At 33.9% G+C, this 14,852-nt stretch overlaps 1 protein-coding gene across 1 annotated transcript in view; it reads right to left on the bottom strand.

Annotated features, from left to right (window-relative positions):
* Positions 1-552: 552 nt before the first annotated feature.
* LOC139495351 (mucin-1-like) overlaps positions 553-14,852 on the bottom strand; it is a 22,199-nt gene continuing 7,899 nt past the window's right edge. Inside the window, exons 3-4 of the mRNA XM_071283654.1 lie at positions 1,091-2,376; positions 553-945 (exon numbers count right to left, since the gene is read on the bottom strand). Of these exons, the coding sequence (XP_071139755.1) occupies positions 553-945; positions 1,091-2,376 (1,679 nt within the window). The remainder of the gene's footprint in view (positions 946-1,090; positions 2,377-14,852) is intronic.

Here is a 14,852-nt window from a genome sequence, read left to right as displayed (position 1 = left end):
AGAGACCAAGGATAGTAAAATTGGGTAGTTTCTCTGAGTCGTTTAAATCACTCAAAACTAGGTGAGACATGCACAGAAGTGATAGATATGTATCATAGATATATAAAATTGACTATCTAAACAACAACAAAAAATAAAAATAAAAATATATCTGTATCATACACCCAAGCGCCTGTGGTAAAGTATTGAAAAAGTCACCGAGCGTAGCAAGACAAAATTGTGTTTGGCGATTTTATGCTCAAATTACTTTTTGAAAAGAGGGACGAGGACGTATCGGTCCTGTTATCAATATTACTGTGCGATGAGTACAAATACAGTTCATGTCTTAAGTCAAGAACATGTAGTGAAGTTATCATTGGTTCATGTCTTACGTCAAGAACATGTAATGCAGTTATCGCTGGTTCATGTCTTACGTCAAGAATATGTAATGAAGTTATCGCTGGTTCATGTCTTACGTCAAGAACGTGTAATTCAGTTATCGCTGGTTCATGTCTTACGTCAAGAACATGTAATGCAGTTATCGCTTGGTTCTTGTCTTACGTCAGAAGCATATTATGTAGTTTTCGCTGGTTCATGTCTTACATCAAGAGCATATAATACAGTTGTCGCTGGTTCGTGTCTTAAGTCAGGAGTATGTAATGAAGTTGTCACTGGTTCATGTCTTACGCCAAGAGCATATGATGCAGTTGTCCCTGGTTCTTGTCTTACGTCAGGAGCATTTAATGTAGTCAACGCTGTTTCATGTCTTACACAAAGAAGATGTATTGCACTTGTCCCTGGTTCATGTCTTACGTCAGGAGCATATGATGCAGGTGTCCCTGGTTCTTGTCTTATGTCAGGAGCATTTAATGTAGTTGTCGCTGGTTCATGTCTTACACAAAGCGGATGTAATGCAGTTGTCACTGGTTGGTGTCTTACGTCAGGAGAATGTACTGTAGTTGTCGCCTGTTCATGTATTAAGTCAGAAGCATGTAATACAGATGTCGCTGGATCATATCTTACGTCAGGAGCATGTAATGTAGTTGTTGATTGTTCATGCCTTACGTCAGAAGCATGTTATGTAGGCAGTTGTCGCTGGTTCATGTCTTACGTTCGAGTCATGTAATGCAAGTGTCGCTGGATCAAGTCTTACGTCAAGAGCATGTAATGTAGTTGTTGCTGGATTATATTTTACGTTCGAGTCATGTAATGCAGTTGTCTCTGGTTCACGGGTTACATCAAGAGCATGTAAAATAGTTGTCGCTGGTTCATGTCTTACGTCAAGAGCATGTAAAATAGTTGTCGCTGGTTCATGTCTTACGTCAAGAGCATGTAATGTAGTTGTTGCTGGATCATATTTTACGTTCGAGTCATGTAATGCAGTTGTCGCTGGTTCACGGGTAACGTCAAGATCATGTAAAATAGTTGTCGCTGGTTCATGTCTTACGTCAAGAGCATGTAATGTAGTTGTTGCTGGATCATATTTTACGTTCGAGTCATGTAATGCAGTTGTCGCTGGTTCACGGGTTACATCAAGAGCATGTAAAATAGTTGTCACTGGTTCATGTCTTACGTCAAGAGCATGTAATGTAGTTGTTGCTGGATCATATTTTACGTTCGAGTCATGTAATGCAGTTATCGCTGGTTCACGGGTAACGTCAAGAGCATGTAAAATAGTTGTCGCTGGTTCATGTCTTACGTCAAGAGCATGTAATGTAGTTGTTGCTGGATCAAATTTTACGTTCGAGTCATGTAATGCAAGTGTCGCTGGTTCACGTCTTACGTCAAGAGCATGTAATGTAGTTGTTGCTGGATCATATTTTACGTTAGAATCGTGTGATGCAGTTGTCGCTGGTTCACGGGTTACGTCAAGAGCATGTAAAATTGTTGTCGCTGGTTCATGTCTTACGTCAAGAGCATGTAAGGTAGTTGTCGCTGGTTCATATTTTACGTTAGAATCATGTAATGCAGTCGTTGCTGGTTCATGTCTTACATCAAGAGCATGTAATGTAGTTGTTGCTGGATCATGTCTTACGTCAAGAGCATGTAATGTAGTTGTTGCTAGATCATATTTTACGTTCGAGTCATGTAATGCAATTGTCGCTGGATCAAGTCTTACGTCAAGAGCATGTAATGTAGTTGTTGCTGGATCATATTTTACGTTAGAATCGTGTGATGCAGTTGTCGCTGGTTCACGGGTAACGTCATGAGCATGTAAAATAGTTGTCGCTGGTTCATGTCTTACGTCAAGAGCATGTAATGTAGTTGTTGCTGGATCATATTTTACGTTCGAGTCATGTAATGCAGTTGTCGCTGGTTCACGGGTAACGTCAAGAGCATGTAAAATAGTTGTCGCTGGTTCATGTCTTACGTCAAGAGCATGTAATGTAGTTGTTGCTGGATCATATTTTACGTTCGAGTCATGTAATGCAGTTATCGCTGGTTCACGGGTAACGTCAAGAGCATGTTAAATAGTTGTCGCTGGTTCATGTCTTACGTCAAGAGCATGTAATGTAGTTGTTGCTGGATCATATTTTACGTTCGAGTCATGTAATGCAAGTGTCGCTGGTTCACGTCTTACGTCAAGAGCATGTAATGTAGTTGTTGCTGGATCATATTTTACGTTAGAATCGTGTGATGCAGTTGTCGCTGGTTCACGGGTTACGTCAAGAGCATGTAAAATTGTTGTCGCTGGTTCATGTCTTACGTCAAGAGCATGTAAGGTAGTTGTTGCTGGATCATATTTTACGTTCGAGTCATGTAATGCAGTTGTCCCTGGTTCATACCTGGTTCACTTGGTGGTTTTTTTTCTGTTAGCTGTTCTAGTTTTTCTCAAGCGAAATTGGATTTACCATGCTTCTCAATAAAATAATAATGGTTGAATTGTTACCCCCCTCCCCCCCCCCCACCCTTTGGAACCTCTTATTTTATTGAAAACTTGCATTCTGCATTGGCAATGATATCTAGGTTTATATTAGATAGACACTTTTCGCATGACACCTTATACTTCAATGATATCTTGGTTTATATTAGATAGACACATTTGGCATGACACCTTATACTTCAATGATATCTAGGTTTATATTAGATAGACACATTTGGCATGACACCTTATACTTCAATGATATCTAGGTTTATATTAGATAGACACATTTGGCATGACACCTTATACTTCAATGATATCTAGGTTTATATTAGATAGACACATTTGGCATGACACCTTATACTTCAATGATATCTTGGTTTATATTAGATAGACACATTTGGCATGACACCTTATACTTCAATGATATCTAGGTTTATATTAGATAGACACATTTGGCATGACACCTTATACTTCAATGATATCTAGGTTTATATTAGATAGACACATTTGGCATGACACCTTATACTTCAATGATATCTAGGTTTATATTAGATAGACACATTTGGCATGACACCTTATACTTCAATGATATCTAGGTTTATATTAGATAGACACATTTGGCATGACACCTTATACTTCAATGATATCTTGGTTTATATTAGATAGACACATTTGGCATGACACCTTATACTTCAATGATATCTAGGTTTATATTAGATAGACACATTTGGCATGACACCTTATACTTCAATGATATCTTGGTTTATATTAGATAGACACATTTGGCATGACACCTTATACTTCAATGATATCTAGGTTTATATGTCCAATTTTAATTTTGTTCCCACTAATTTGTCATGTAAATTATTTGATACTCTTATAAGACCTATTTTGACATACAACTCTGAGATTTGGTTTATGGATAATTTTCAGTCAGCTTTTAGGGCATCTAATAGAGCTGCAGTAAATAATACTTTTTGTGATACTCTTGCATTAGCAGAAAAACATCATTTTGAGAAGGTTCATTCTAAATTTTGTAAAGCAGTATTAGGACTGAAAAAGACAGCCACTAACATAGGTGCTAGATCAGAATTAGGTAGATTTACTTTGGACTCCTATATAAAAACTCAAACACTCATGTATTTTTATAGAATAAATTGTAATGATATTAATCCCCTGGTTAAAGAATCTCTACAAACAAACATAAATTTACATTCAGAAGGAATTTATTCCTGGTACTCATTTGCAGATAAAATTTTTAAAGAAATGAAAATAAACCCAGAAAATTACTCTAATAATAATGTACCTTTTAAACAATCAAAAAATATGTTAAAATGTAATATAAAAAAGTGTGTTTCAGAGGAATATGAAAAAAATACTTTAATTAAACTTTCAAAAATGGATTCCTCATCCAAACTTTGTCTTTATGGGAAATTAAAAAATAATTGTCAGTCTGAGGAATATTTAAATTGCAATAATTTTATACATAGGCAGTTACTCTCAAAATTTAGACTAAGTGATCATTCCCTAGGCATTGAATTAGGAAGGTACAGAAACATTCCAAGAGCACAAAGATTATGTAAAAAATGTGAAGTCCTAGATGATGAATATCATTTCTTTTTGTATTGTGACATTAACATATCTTTGCGTTCTAATCTTTTTGCTTATCTAAAAGACTATGTACCATTATTTCAGCATCTTGATGCATTCAATAAACTTAAACACATTCTAAACCCCATCCCTGAACTTGTTTGTCATATTGGAGTCTTCATTAAACAGTCTTTAGAACTGAGGGAGTCAGACCCGTGTCAGGCAAGGTTATGATGGTGTTTTTTACATACATTTATAATTGAACTCTAATGTTCTTTTATTCCATATATTGTATTGTATTATTTTGTATTTATACATTGTATTTCATTGTATTACATTGTATTTCATTGTATTGCATTGTATAGTATAAAATTATTGTTTCATTGTATTGCTTGACCCTCATGGGTGTAATTTTGCAATAAAGATATATATTAGATAGACACATTTGGCATGACACCTTATACTTCAATGATATCTAGGTTTATATTAGATAGACACATTTGGCATGACACCTTATACTTCAATGATATCTAGGTTTATATTAGATAGACACATTTGGCATGACACCTTATACTTCAATGATATCTTGGTTTATATTAGATAGACACATTTGGCATGACACCTTATACTTCAATGATATCTAGGTTTATATTAGATAGACACATTTGGCATGACACCTTATACTTCAATGATATCTAGGTTTATATTAGATAGACACATTTGGCATGACACCTTATACTTCAATGATATCTAGGTTTATATTAGATAGACACATTTGGCATGACACCTTATACTTCAATGATATCTAGGTTTATATTAGATAGACACATTTGGCATGACACCTTATACTTCAATGATATCTAGGTTTATATTAGATAGACACATTTGGCATGACACCTTATACTTCAATGATATCTAGGTTTATATTAGATAGACACATTTGGCATGACACCTTATACTTTGCATAACTGATTCTTATGTAATAGCTTACTACACAGAATTGTTTTGTTATTATCAAGGGCCTTACAGTGTCCAGTGGTAGATATTTGACTCAAACGTACTCATATCACGTTCACTTATCCTTTAAGTATCCTATCCAATTTGACGAATAAAGCTATTAAATACAACTTTCAAAATATGACAGTTTGGTGCAGTCCTAACATTACATAAAGTTAACGAAATAAACAATATAACAAATAGATTTATAAATTATGTGTTTGAATCCCTAAATAGGTTGACACATAACCATTATCTTCAAATAAGAACACACAAAAAAAAATACCTTTGACAATCATGCGTATTATTCATGTATTTAATCATTTGGCAGTTTTTCATTAATTGTTTTTTTTTCAATTAATGTACTGTCAATTGCATACATAAAAATGTTCCTATGGCACTTGTAAATCACGAAGGGGGACAACTTTTTCTGATAAATACATGCGTTACAGCTAGTGTCAATATGCTTTGACACTGCCGAAAGCTAATTTTTAAGGCAAAATATTCATCATTACGATTTCATAACGTTACCTTCGTGTAATACCATTTTATATTAGTACCGTTATGCAAAATTTATTCTTATACATTTCTTTCGTTAATACCTGCGTCATATCATCTTTTCCAGACGATCCGGTACATATTAAATTTGCTGGTTGGTCTTTTCTATAGACTTATTTAAGTCTGACCTCCCTCTCTGTCCACATTTGATATCTCTGGCCACACCAAGGCAGATCGTAATCGACTGATCATTACACGCATAGACCACAACACTTCATGGTCTACAGAAGGGAGGACATACTCGTTTGGGGAAAATTTTTGATGAGAACATTAAACACTTTTGCAGCAAACGGTATCAATCAGGTGCGTAGCTCCCTATACGCCAACACGCGTGCACATCAATCCGGCATGCAATATATAGAATAATAGAACATATTAGAATTCAATTATAAATGTATGTAAAAAAAAACATCATTATAAAAAAAGAAGATGTGGTATAATTGTCAATGAGACATGCAACTCTCATCAAGAGACTTAATGACACAGAAATTAACAACTATAATAGGTCCCAATACCATTTAGATGTCTTCTGACAGCAAACGGAATGTACAAAGAACAGGAAAAACAATGTACAAAGTTTTATACCCAAGTTTTCGCGGGTTTTAGACCCAACAAAAATGGGTTTAACCTGCAAACATGGGATCACCCTATGTTTTCTGACATGAGCCCAACCTGAATAAGTAGGCAGTGGTTATTTGACCGGCACCGGAAATAAAGCAAATTTGCTATTTAGCCGGCTCTGATTAAATTATATCTCACTGGAACTAAAATTTAAATATAATAATTGAATAGTCAAAATTTTCTATTTAAAAACTATTGTTACTGTTGCTCTTATAAACACTTTAAAACGCTTCCCTTTTTAAACTGTGTACACATCGAAAATTTGACAAAAATATAAATATGGTGAATCTATTAAGAATAGAAGTGAACATGGTGAAGTAATAAGATAAATTAAAAAGTAAAATACAAATATCATGAATATGATAACAGTCACTAGGGTTTAAATTCAGGGGAGGCAGGGGTTAGGGTGCCGCCGAATGAGGCTCTCTAGAGAGGGGGTTGGGGCGCAGCCCCCTGCCGATTTTTTCTCTCTCATTAAAATGGCTAAACATGACCCTTTTTTTCCTTCGATTTCCTCACTTTAAGGAACATCAGTATTGCTTGAACCTGGAAACAATTTTTATGCAAAAAACAAAGCTGAGATTGCTGTTCGGGGTGAGCGAATGCTCCGTCTTGAAGGCCGTACTTTGACCTTTATTTATTAATATTTAATACATTGTGACCGCGGATATTTTTTCAAATTTAAAATGGCTAAAATGACCCGTTTTCCTTCGATTTCTTTTCCTTAAGAAACATCAGTATTGCTGGTTCCAGGAAGCAATTTTTTTGAAAACAATTATTATCTGTATTTAAAAATCTTTTTGTTAGAAATCAAACTGGTAAGTTAAACAACATATAAAGCAAGATCATAGAACGCAAGATATTTTTTTTTATCGAGGACCTTGAATTTCAATATTGTTGAAAGCTGAACAGACATGTATATAACTACAACCAGGGACTTTCTATTCTAAGTATATACTTAGTATAGAAAGTCCCTGCTACAACAAATGGGAGTGTTTAACTACTAAGGCATTGACCATAATTTTCTCGTACGATCGGAAACGTTAAAAAAATGATCCAACTGCTGATTCAGCTGGTAACGAATTTCCGATATTATTTAAGATTCACAATACAAAGGGAACTTCCTATGCTTAGTTGAGTCCCTAGATAAATTTGAACAGTTATGTTTTATTTAAGAATTGAATGCTTCTTTTTGTAAATTTATTGGGGTGTAAAAGCGTTGACCGAAGTACATTTTGTATGAAGCGAGGAAGCGCTTCATTCTAAAAATGTACGCACGGTCAACGCTTTTACAACCCTATAAAGTTACAAAAAGAAGCATTCAATACTTATAATTACATTGTTTAGCTAGGATCATGAAAACACGATTTTTATCAAGTTTTATTTAATTCACCCGTGCACTTTATTGCGGGACCTCGTGTCATCATGCATGATAAATTGTATTGTCTAATGCAATTGTTTACGGAGTAACATGTGATGTGCAGTTATAGCCAATCAGAATAACGTATTATAATGAAACCTACATTTAATGAAATTATTCAAAATTATCGAAAAAGCAAAGTTTAATATGTCTTCTCGTACGAATACTGAATAACAGACAGACGGCCACACACAAAAAAAATTACACACAAATACTGAAACGTTTCAGTATCGATCAAAAATCCGGAAAATGACATATACCGTTGGTTTTCCCGTTTGAATGGTTTTACATAAGTAATTATGTGGCCATTTATAGCTTGTTGTTCGGTGTGAGCTTGGCTCCATGTAGACGGCCGAACATTGACCTATAATCATAAATGGTTTACTTTTTTAAAAATTGTTATTTGGATGGAGAGTTGTCTCATTGGCACTAACACCACATCTTCCTATATCTATATATCACGTGTCATGCATGAGAACACTGTTAAAACTGTAAACTTGTGTTGTTTATAATATAAATACAAATTCTTCGAGTACATATTGTCAATATTTCATTTTATTACTTCAAATTTCGGTGTAGAAAATTCAGGGGAGGTTACTGCTTCATAGGTAGTTACGGCCCTGTGTAGCTATACTCTTTTCATTTACGGAACCAGCATTGTGATTGTGATGAAATATTTTGTCCTGCCTTTTTGTTTAGTTGTAATCTACACTGTGTATCATCGCCACCGGAAATTGGGTACTAACGAAGCGGAGAGAAATAGAAAAAATAGTAAACAAGTTAAGAATTCATTCAATTTAAAGCATTTCCACTCATTTGATGGGGGTGCCGCTTAAGAAATGATTTTCTGATATATAATTCTTTAAATTATTAGGCCGATAAGTACAAAATTAATACAAGATTTTGTGTAATACTCCAAAACTTGCCACTTAGTACCGGAAAATTTGGAGGTCGATCGTCCTCTGTCGCCCCATTCTCAAGATATTGAACTGTTTTTCATTATTTTTCCAGACACGTTTTTAGATTATTATAGTGTGTCATCATATTTACTGAAATTTTTTGTCAAAAAGATGTATTTTAAAGAATATAGACCATAAAAAATAATGTCTAGGATACGGCAACTTGCTCGTGTTGACAAATTTACTGTATGGCAACTTGTTTTCAACTGTACGGCAACTTGCTAATTTTAGAATAGTTATTTACCGTCCTTTCAAAGAAAATAAAGTATTAAGTTCAAATATCTAAGGTACCCTTTTATGTTAAACGGTTTTTGTCCTTTTCAAGATTTTAATTTGTTTAAAACTGTTATTTGACTGATAAATTTAAAAAACTGTTCACTGTTTTCGACCCACTGTCTGTAATCTGTTTTGTTAAAATTTGCAATGTTGTTAACTGTTTATTTGAAATTGAGATTCCTGTTATCTGTTACTGAACACTGTTTTTGACATTATTTTCTCTGTTAACTGATCTTAACTGTTATTTATAAGAATCACATTAAAATTTGCTGTCCATCTCTTTCTTTACGCTGCTTCCGCAAAGGAGTGACATAAACAGCATAATATGTAACTGTACATGTCTTTAAAAAAATAGTTGAGCATAGTAAATCCTTGATAAAATTGAGAATGGAAATGAGGAAAATGTCAAAGAAACAGAAGCCCGACCTAATAGAAGAAACAACCCAACGCAACGAGAAAATTATGCACTAGGGTGGGGTGTCAATTCACAGATAGGAAAAAAACTTAGAAATGACACTCATAATTTTTAAACACCCTCTTTCTCTTCCTTCCGAATAAATAGGGCTTACTATTTGAGTTATGCATGTGTATATTTATGGAAAGAGAATCGTCCATAGATTTGATTTCCAATAGTAATAATGGTGAAACATAATCATTTTTTTTGTGTAACCATGGCAACAATCAGCATTTATTTGATACCAAATATTGCAAAATAGGGGGTTGAACATGTCACAAAGATCTCAAAAATTTGGTCCTAAGGAAAATTTCAATCAATAAGAGTGATACCTTTCCTGAAACCATAGACCTATATCTATCAAAAGGTAAAAAAAAAATCATATGCATTTCTGCTGTTTTTTTTCCATAAAATTGAATTGAAAAGATCGAGCGTCAAATCTTTGTTGAAAAACAATACAAAATTTCTAAATCTATGGCGGTACGGATAGGAACGTATGGACGTTCAAACTGAAAAATGGCTTATAAAACATGCTAAAAACAATTTAAATGTTCATATAAACCCACTAGGAAGGCTATATAATTATTCAACTATCTAAAAATCAATTCAATTGTACAAAAACTTTCATATTTAGAAAATTCACCATGGCTATAATGCGAAACTAAACTTGTAACTGTGTATTGATATACCTGAAGCTGTCTCCTAAGTGAGCAATCATTTAACTACAAAAAGTGGGTAGAAGTTCAATGTTTGTTTCTTGAAACATATAAATGAACCAAAATTAAAAAAATGAAATAAATACAAGACTATATACAAATGTAGCAAATGCGGCAGTGTTAAACATGTTTAGGGATACATTTGTATCTCATGCCCCTCTTTATACGTCTAACCTGAATGTAGTTATATCTGCCTTCTATTTGAAATGTATCCAAAATGTTTTAAGGAAAGGCCACTTCTTATCCAGCTAAAACCCTGGTCAGTCCTATGATGAAAATAATTCAGATGTATATTGAATGTTTGATAAGTTATATTGACCCAGAGTACCTGGACGGAATTGTGAAAAATAAAGTACCTTTTCAATTTGCAAATCGTAAAATAACTGAACAGTGTGGCCTGGTAGAAGAGGCCGAAAAATGAGGACTTGGTTCTCAAATTGATGTAAAATTTTCTAGTCTAAGTCTTCAGAAATGTTAAGATGGACCAAGGCTTTTTTTATATCAGCTCAGAGTTCTTAATTGGGACTTGGAGATGAAAGAGCGCTTCAACTTGTGACACCTTACATGTTACTTTCTGATTTATACACTGGTTTTGATGATTTAAAATAAAAATCAGTAAACCTTCGTAATTCCTCTAAATAAAATCATGTAAGCAATGAGTCGTATGAATACCCTGACTGAGATGTAACCATTATTCATGACATAGTCCTTTTTCTTGGAGTCAATCACTCCGTCTGCTTTTCTATCCGTTCAATTGTCTGCCCATGTGTCAATAAAAAAAATATGGTACTTGCGTGTGTCTTCTGAAAATTAGTCAGCTTTATAAAAGATTCCTTATGGAGCTTGGCATTTCTGCGACTTTGTACATGCAGCGGTTTTCAAACTTTTGAATACATTGAAGATATACACTTCCTCTTTTCATTGCTTTTGGGTTCGTTTGGAAAAAAAAAGGTAAATTAAAGTTGCTTTTAACTCTTATCAGCATTTAAAATTTGTTGTTAACTGTTTTTGCCAAAATCGAGGTGTTGTTAACATGTTAACGGACCCCTCCCCTCCATCTATTATGCATTAGATAGAAATACCATTTGCTTGACAGCATTTAAGATGTATACAAATTATATATTTTCAAAAAAAAACTGACAAGAAAATTAATTCGAAATGCAATTCACGATTTGTTTCTCCTTACTTTCGATGAAAACAAAGTATTTTCTTAAATTTGTCTGTCCGAATTCTCGATCCTGTGGTTCGGTGGTTGTCGTTGCTTCATCTCTATCTTATTTGTTGTTTTCATAAATTGTTTTGTTACACTGTATATAAGTTAGGCCGTTAGTTTTCTTTTTGAGTCCTTCCACATTTTTCTGTCGGTGCTTTTTATAGCCGACTATAAGGTACGAGTTTTCGTTGTTGAAGGCCGTACGATAGCATATAATTGCTTGCATACACTCTATTTTATCCTGATGGATAGTTATCTTATTTGCTTTCATACCACATCTCCACTGTTTTTATCTATAAAAAAAAGCTAGCACCACTGTGACAAAAATGAATGGACGGTTTATTTTATTGAACTTACACAATTTCAACCTAACAACAAATAAGACAACAGTCGTTAGTAGTATAACGATACATGCATATATATTGAGTTACTTAGTTATTGTCTTTATTTGTTTTTGTTGTGTTATATGTCACAAACTGTATAGTTTATACGGCAATAAAACTTTGAATTGATATATAAATATTTTAGGATAATATGGTTGAAAAAAATCTTTTTGTACAAAATCAAAAAGCGGTACGCAACGAGGCCTTCTGAACTGAATTAACGGCATATATTTAATAATATTTGATAAGTAAGACATTTTGTATATTTGTAAACCTGTAAAGCTTTGATATCAACAAAATATCGTCACTTGATATTATCTAAACAGTGATTAATTTCCTCTTAAAATTATAACATATTGCAAGACGCCGTACAGACAAAAGTTGTTATTTTGCAATTCGCCGTACAACGTCCTGCAATTCGCCGTACAACAAACAAACAATGTTTAAGTCCATATTCTTTAAAAAACATGTTTTTGACAACAAATTTCAGTAAATATGATGCCACACTATAATAATCTAAAAACGTGTCTGGAAAAATAATGAAAAACAGTTCAATATCTTGAGAATGGGGCGACAGAGGACGATCGACCTCGAAATTTTCCGGTACTAAGTGGCAAGTTTTGGAGTATTACACAAAATCTTGTATTAATTTTGTACTTATCGCCCTAGTAATTTAAAGAATTATATATCAGAAAATCATTTCTTAAGCGGCACCCTCATCAAATGAGTGGAAATGCTTTAAATTGAATGAATTCTTAACTTGTTTACTTTTTTTTCTATTTCTCTTCGCTTCGTTAGTACCCAATTTCCGGTGGCGATGATACACAGTGATCTATGTCCTGCCTTTTTATTTTTCACTCTGTTCGGTCCTGCCTTTTTTTTTCTTAGCTTATCCTGACTTTTTTACAACAAATGTCATCCTGCCTTTTTTTTTTGGCCAAGTTACTCATCCTGCCTTTTTTTTTTTATCATCCTAGCCCATCCATGATCATAGCTAAAAATGTAATTATAAAGTATTGAATGCTTCTTTTTGTAACTTCATAGGGTTGTAAAAGGGTTGACCGTGCGCACATTTTTAGTATGAAATAAAATGTACTTCGGTCAACGCTTTTACACCCCAATGAAGTTACAAAAAGAAGAATTCAATTCTTAAATAAACTCATCATTGTAACGTTTATGGGTCATCGTAAATTCCCCTTTATCTATTTTTAGATACTATAGATATAACTATAGTTGTATGGTCACATTTTCGCGGGAATCGTTTTTCTCGTGCTTGGAACTCAATGTCTAGACTTGGATATGTAAACCTCGTCAGATTTCTTTAGATTGGAAAAAACTTTCGTACTGGTAAGTTGTACTTTAAATTTCATTTTGTTTTGTATTTTGATGTTTGACTTACATATTTATTTCTTCATATTTGATGTATTACTTTTCGGTCTTGTAGTCAAACATTTCTAAATTATTAAATTACGTTTCCGTTCCTGAATAAATAGAACGGAATTGTTCGTGCCTTACTCTAAAATAGAATTTTGTATTATCGCATGTTTTGGTTTTGGGTCTTGAACTGGTCAATGATATTGAACAACGGTTTCAGACATTGCTCTGAAAATTAATCGGGTATAGATAAATGCGATTTTTGTTCCCTACTCATAGAATAATGAGGTTCATGATCTAGTCTAACAAAGTCGGTGGGAACCAGTGGGTATATTTATTTTGTTTCGGAAGGTTGACGTCACAACTTGATTGATTGGATAATATTTTAGTTGAAGACAACTGCGAGTACTCTCAGATCTGTTCATTGTGTCTTTTTGTGTCGAGATGTATAACTACCCGCCCACGTCCACTTGTATTTTTGTCCATCTGATGAGTTAAGCCTTTTTCAACTGATTTTTATAATTCATTCTTATGTTGTACTGTTATACCCCTGTCCCATGTTAGGGGGAGGGTTTGGATCCCGCTAACATGTTTAATCCGCCACCTTATTTATGTATGTGCTTGTCCCAAGTCAGGAGCCTGTAATTCAGTGGTTGTCGTTTGTTTATGTGTTACATATTTGTTTTTCGTTCATTTATTTTACATAATTAAGGCCGTTAGTTTTCTCTTTTGAATTGTTTTACATTGTCTTATCGGGGCCTTTTATAGCTGACTATGCGGCATGAGCTTTGCTCATTGTTGAGGCCCGTGACCTATTGTTGCTAATGTCTGTCATTTTGGTCTTTTGTGGATAGTTGTCTCATTGGCAATCATACCACATCTTCTTTTTTATATATAGTTTACATCTCTCAATTTTTGAAGTAAACGGACCCCTCAAAATTCTAGTATTAATATGGCACTAAGGCCAAACGCTTCCTTGAATTGTTTAACTTGTAATGGGTATTTTTCACCGCATCGTTTGTCCAAAAAAGGGAAGTTCGAAAATGTATTGAAATTCTGAATGAATATTTTCACATGGAGATACCGCGATATTTATGTATTTATATTGTCTTTGTCTATTAAATATGAAACTGTTTTATGAATTTTTGTCATTTGTTATATGAGCAAATACATTGCTTGGTAAATCGTCATCACTGGTCATTTTTAGGTTTCTTATACCTGTCATTTATTGAATTTACTGTTTCGTTGTATTGTCAGAATGCTGTCAGAAGTCCTGGAGCGAAAGCACAGACCGAACCCTCTCTACCAGTAACTTAAACGGCTGAGCTAGCAGGGTATAACGTCATGAGACAAACTATGAAAGAAAAATACGTTTACATATGAAAACCCATTTACTTTGCAATACCAGGATCTAGTGATTATCTGGCTTAGTCTTTTAAACAAAAAC

The sequence above is a fragment of the Mytilus edulis genome, chromosome 11 (genome assembly GCF_963676685.1).
Source record: "Mytilus edulis chromosome 11, xbMytEdul2.2, whole genome shotgun sequence".
Classification (NCBI taxonomy): Eukaryota; Metazoa; Mollusca; class Bivalvia; order Mytilida; family Mytilidae; genus Mytilus; species Mytilus edulis.
This window is presented reverse-complemented; position numbering and strand designations above follow the sequence as displayed.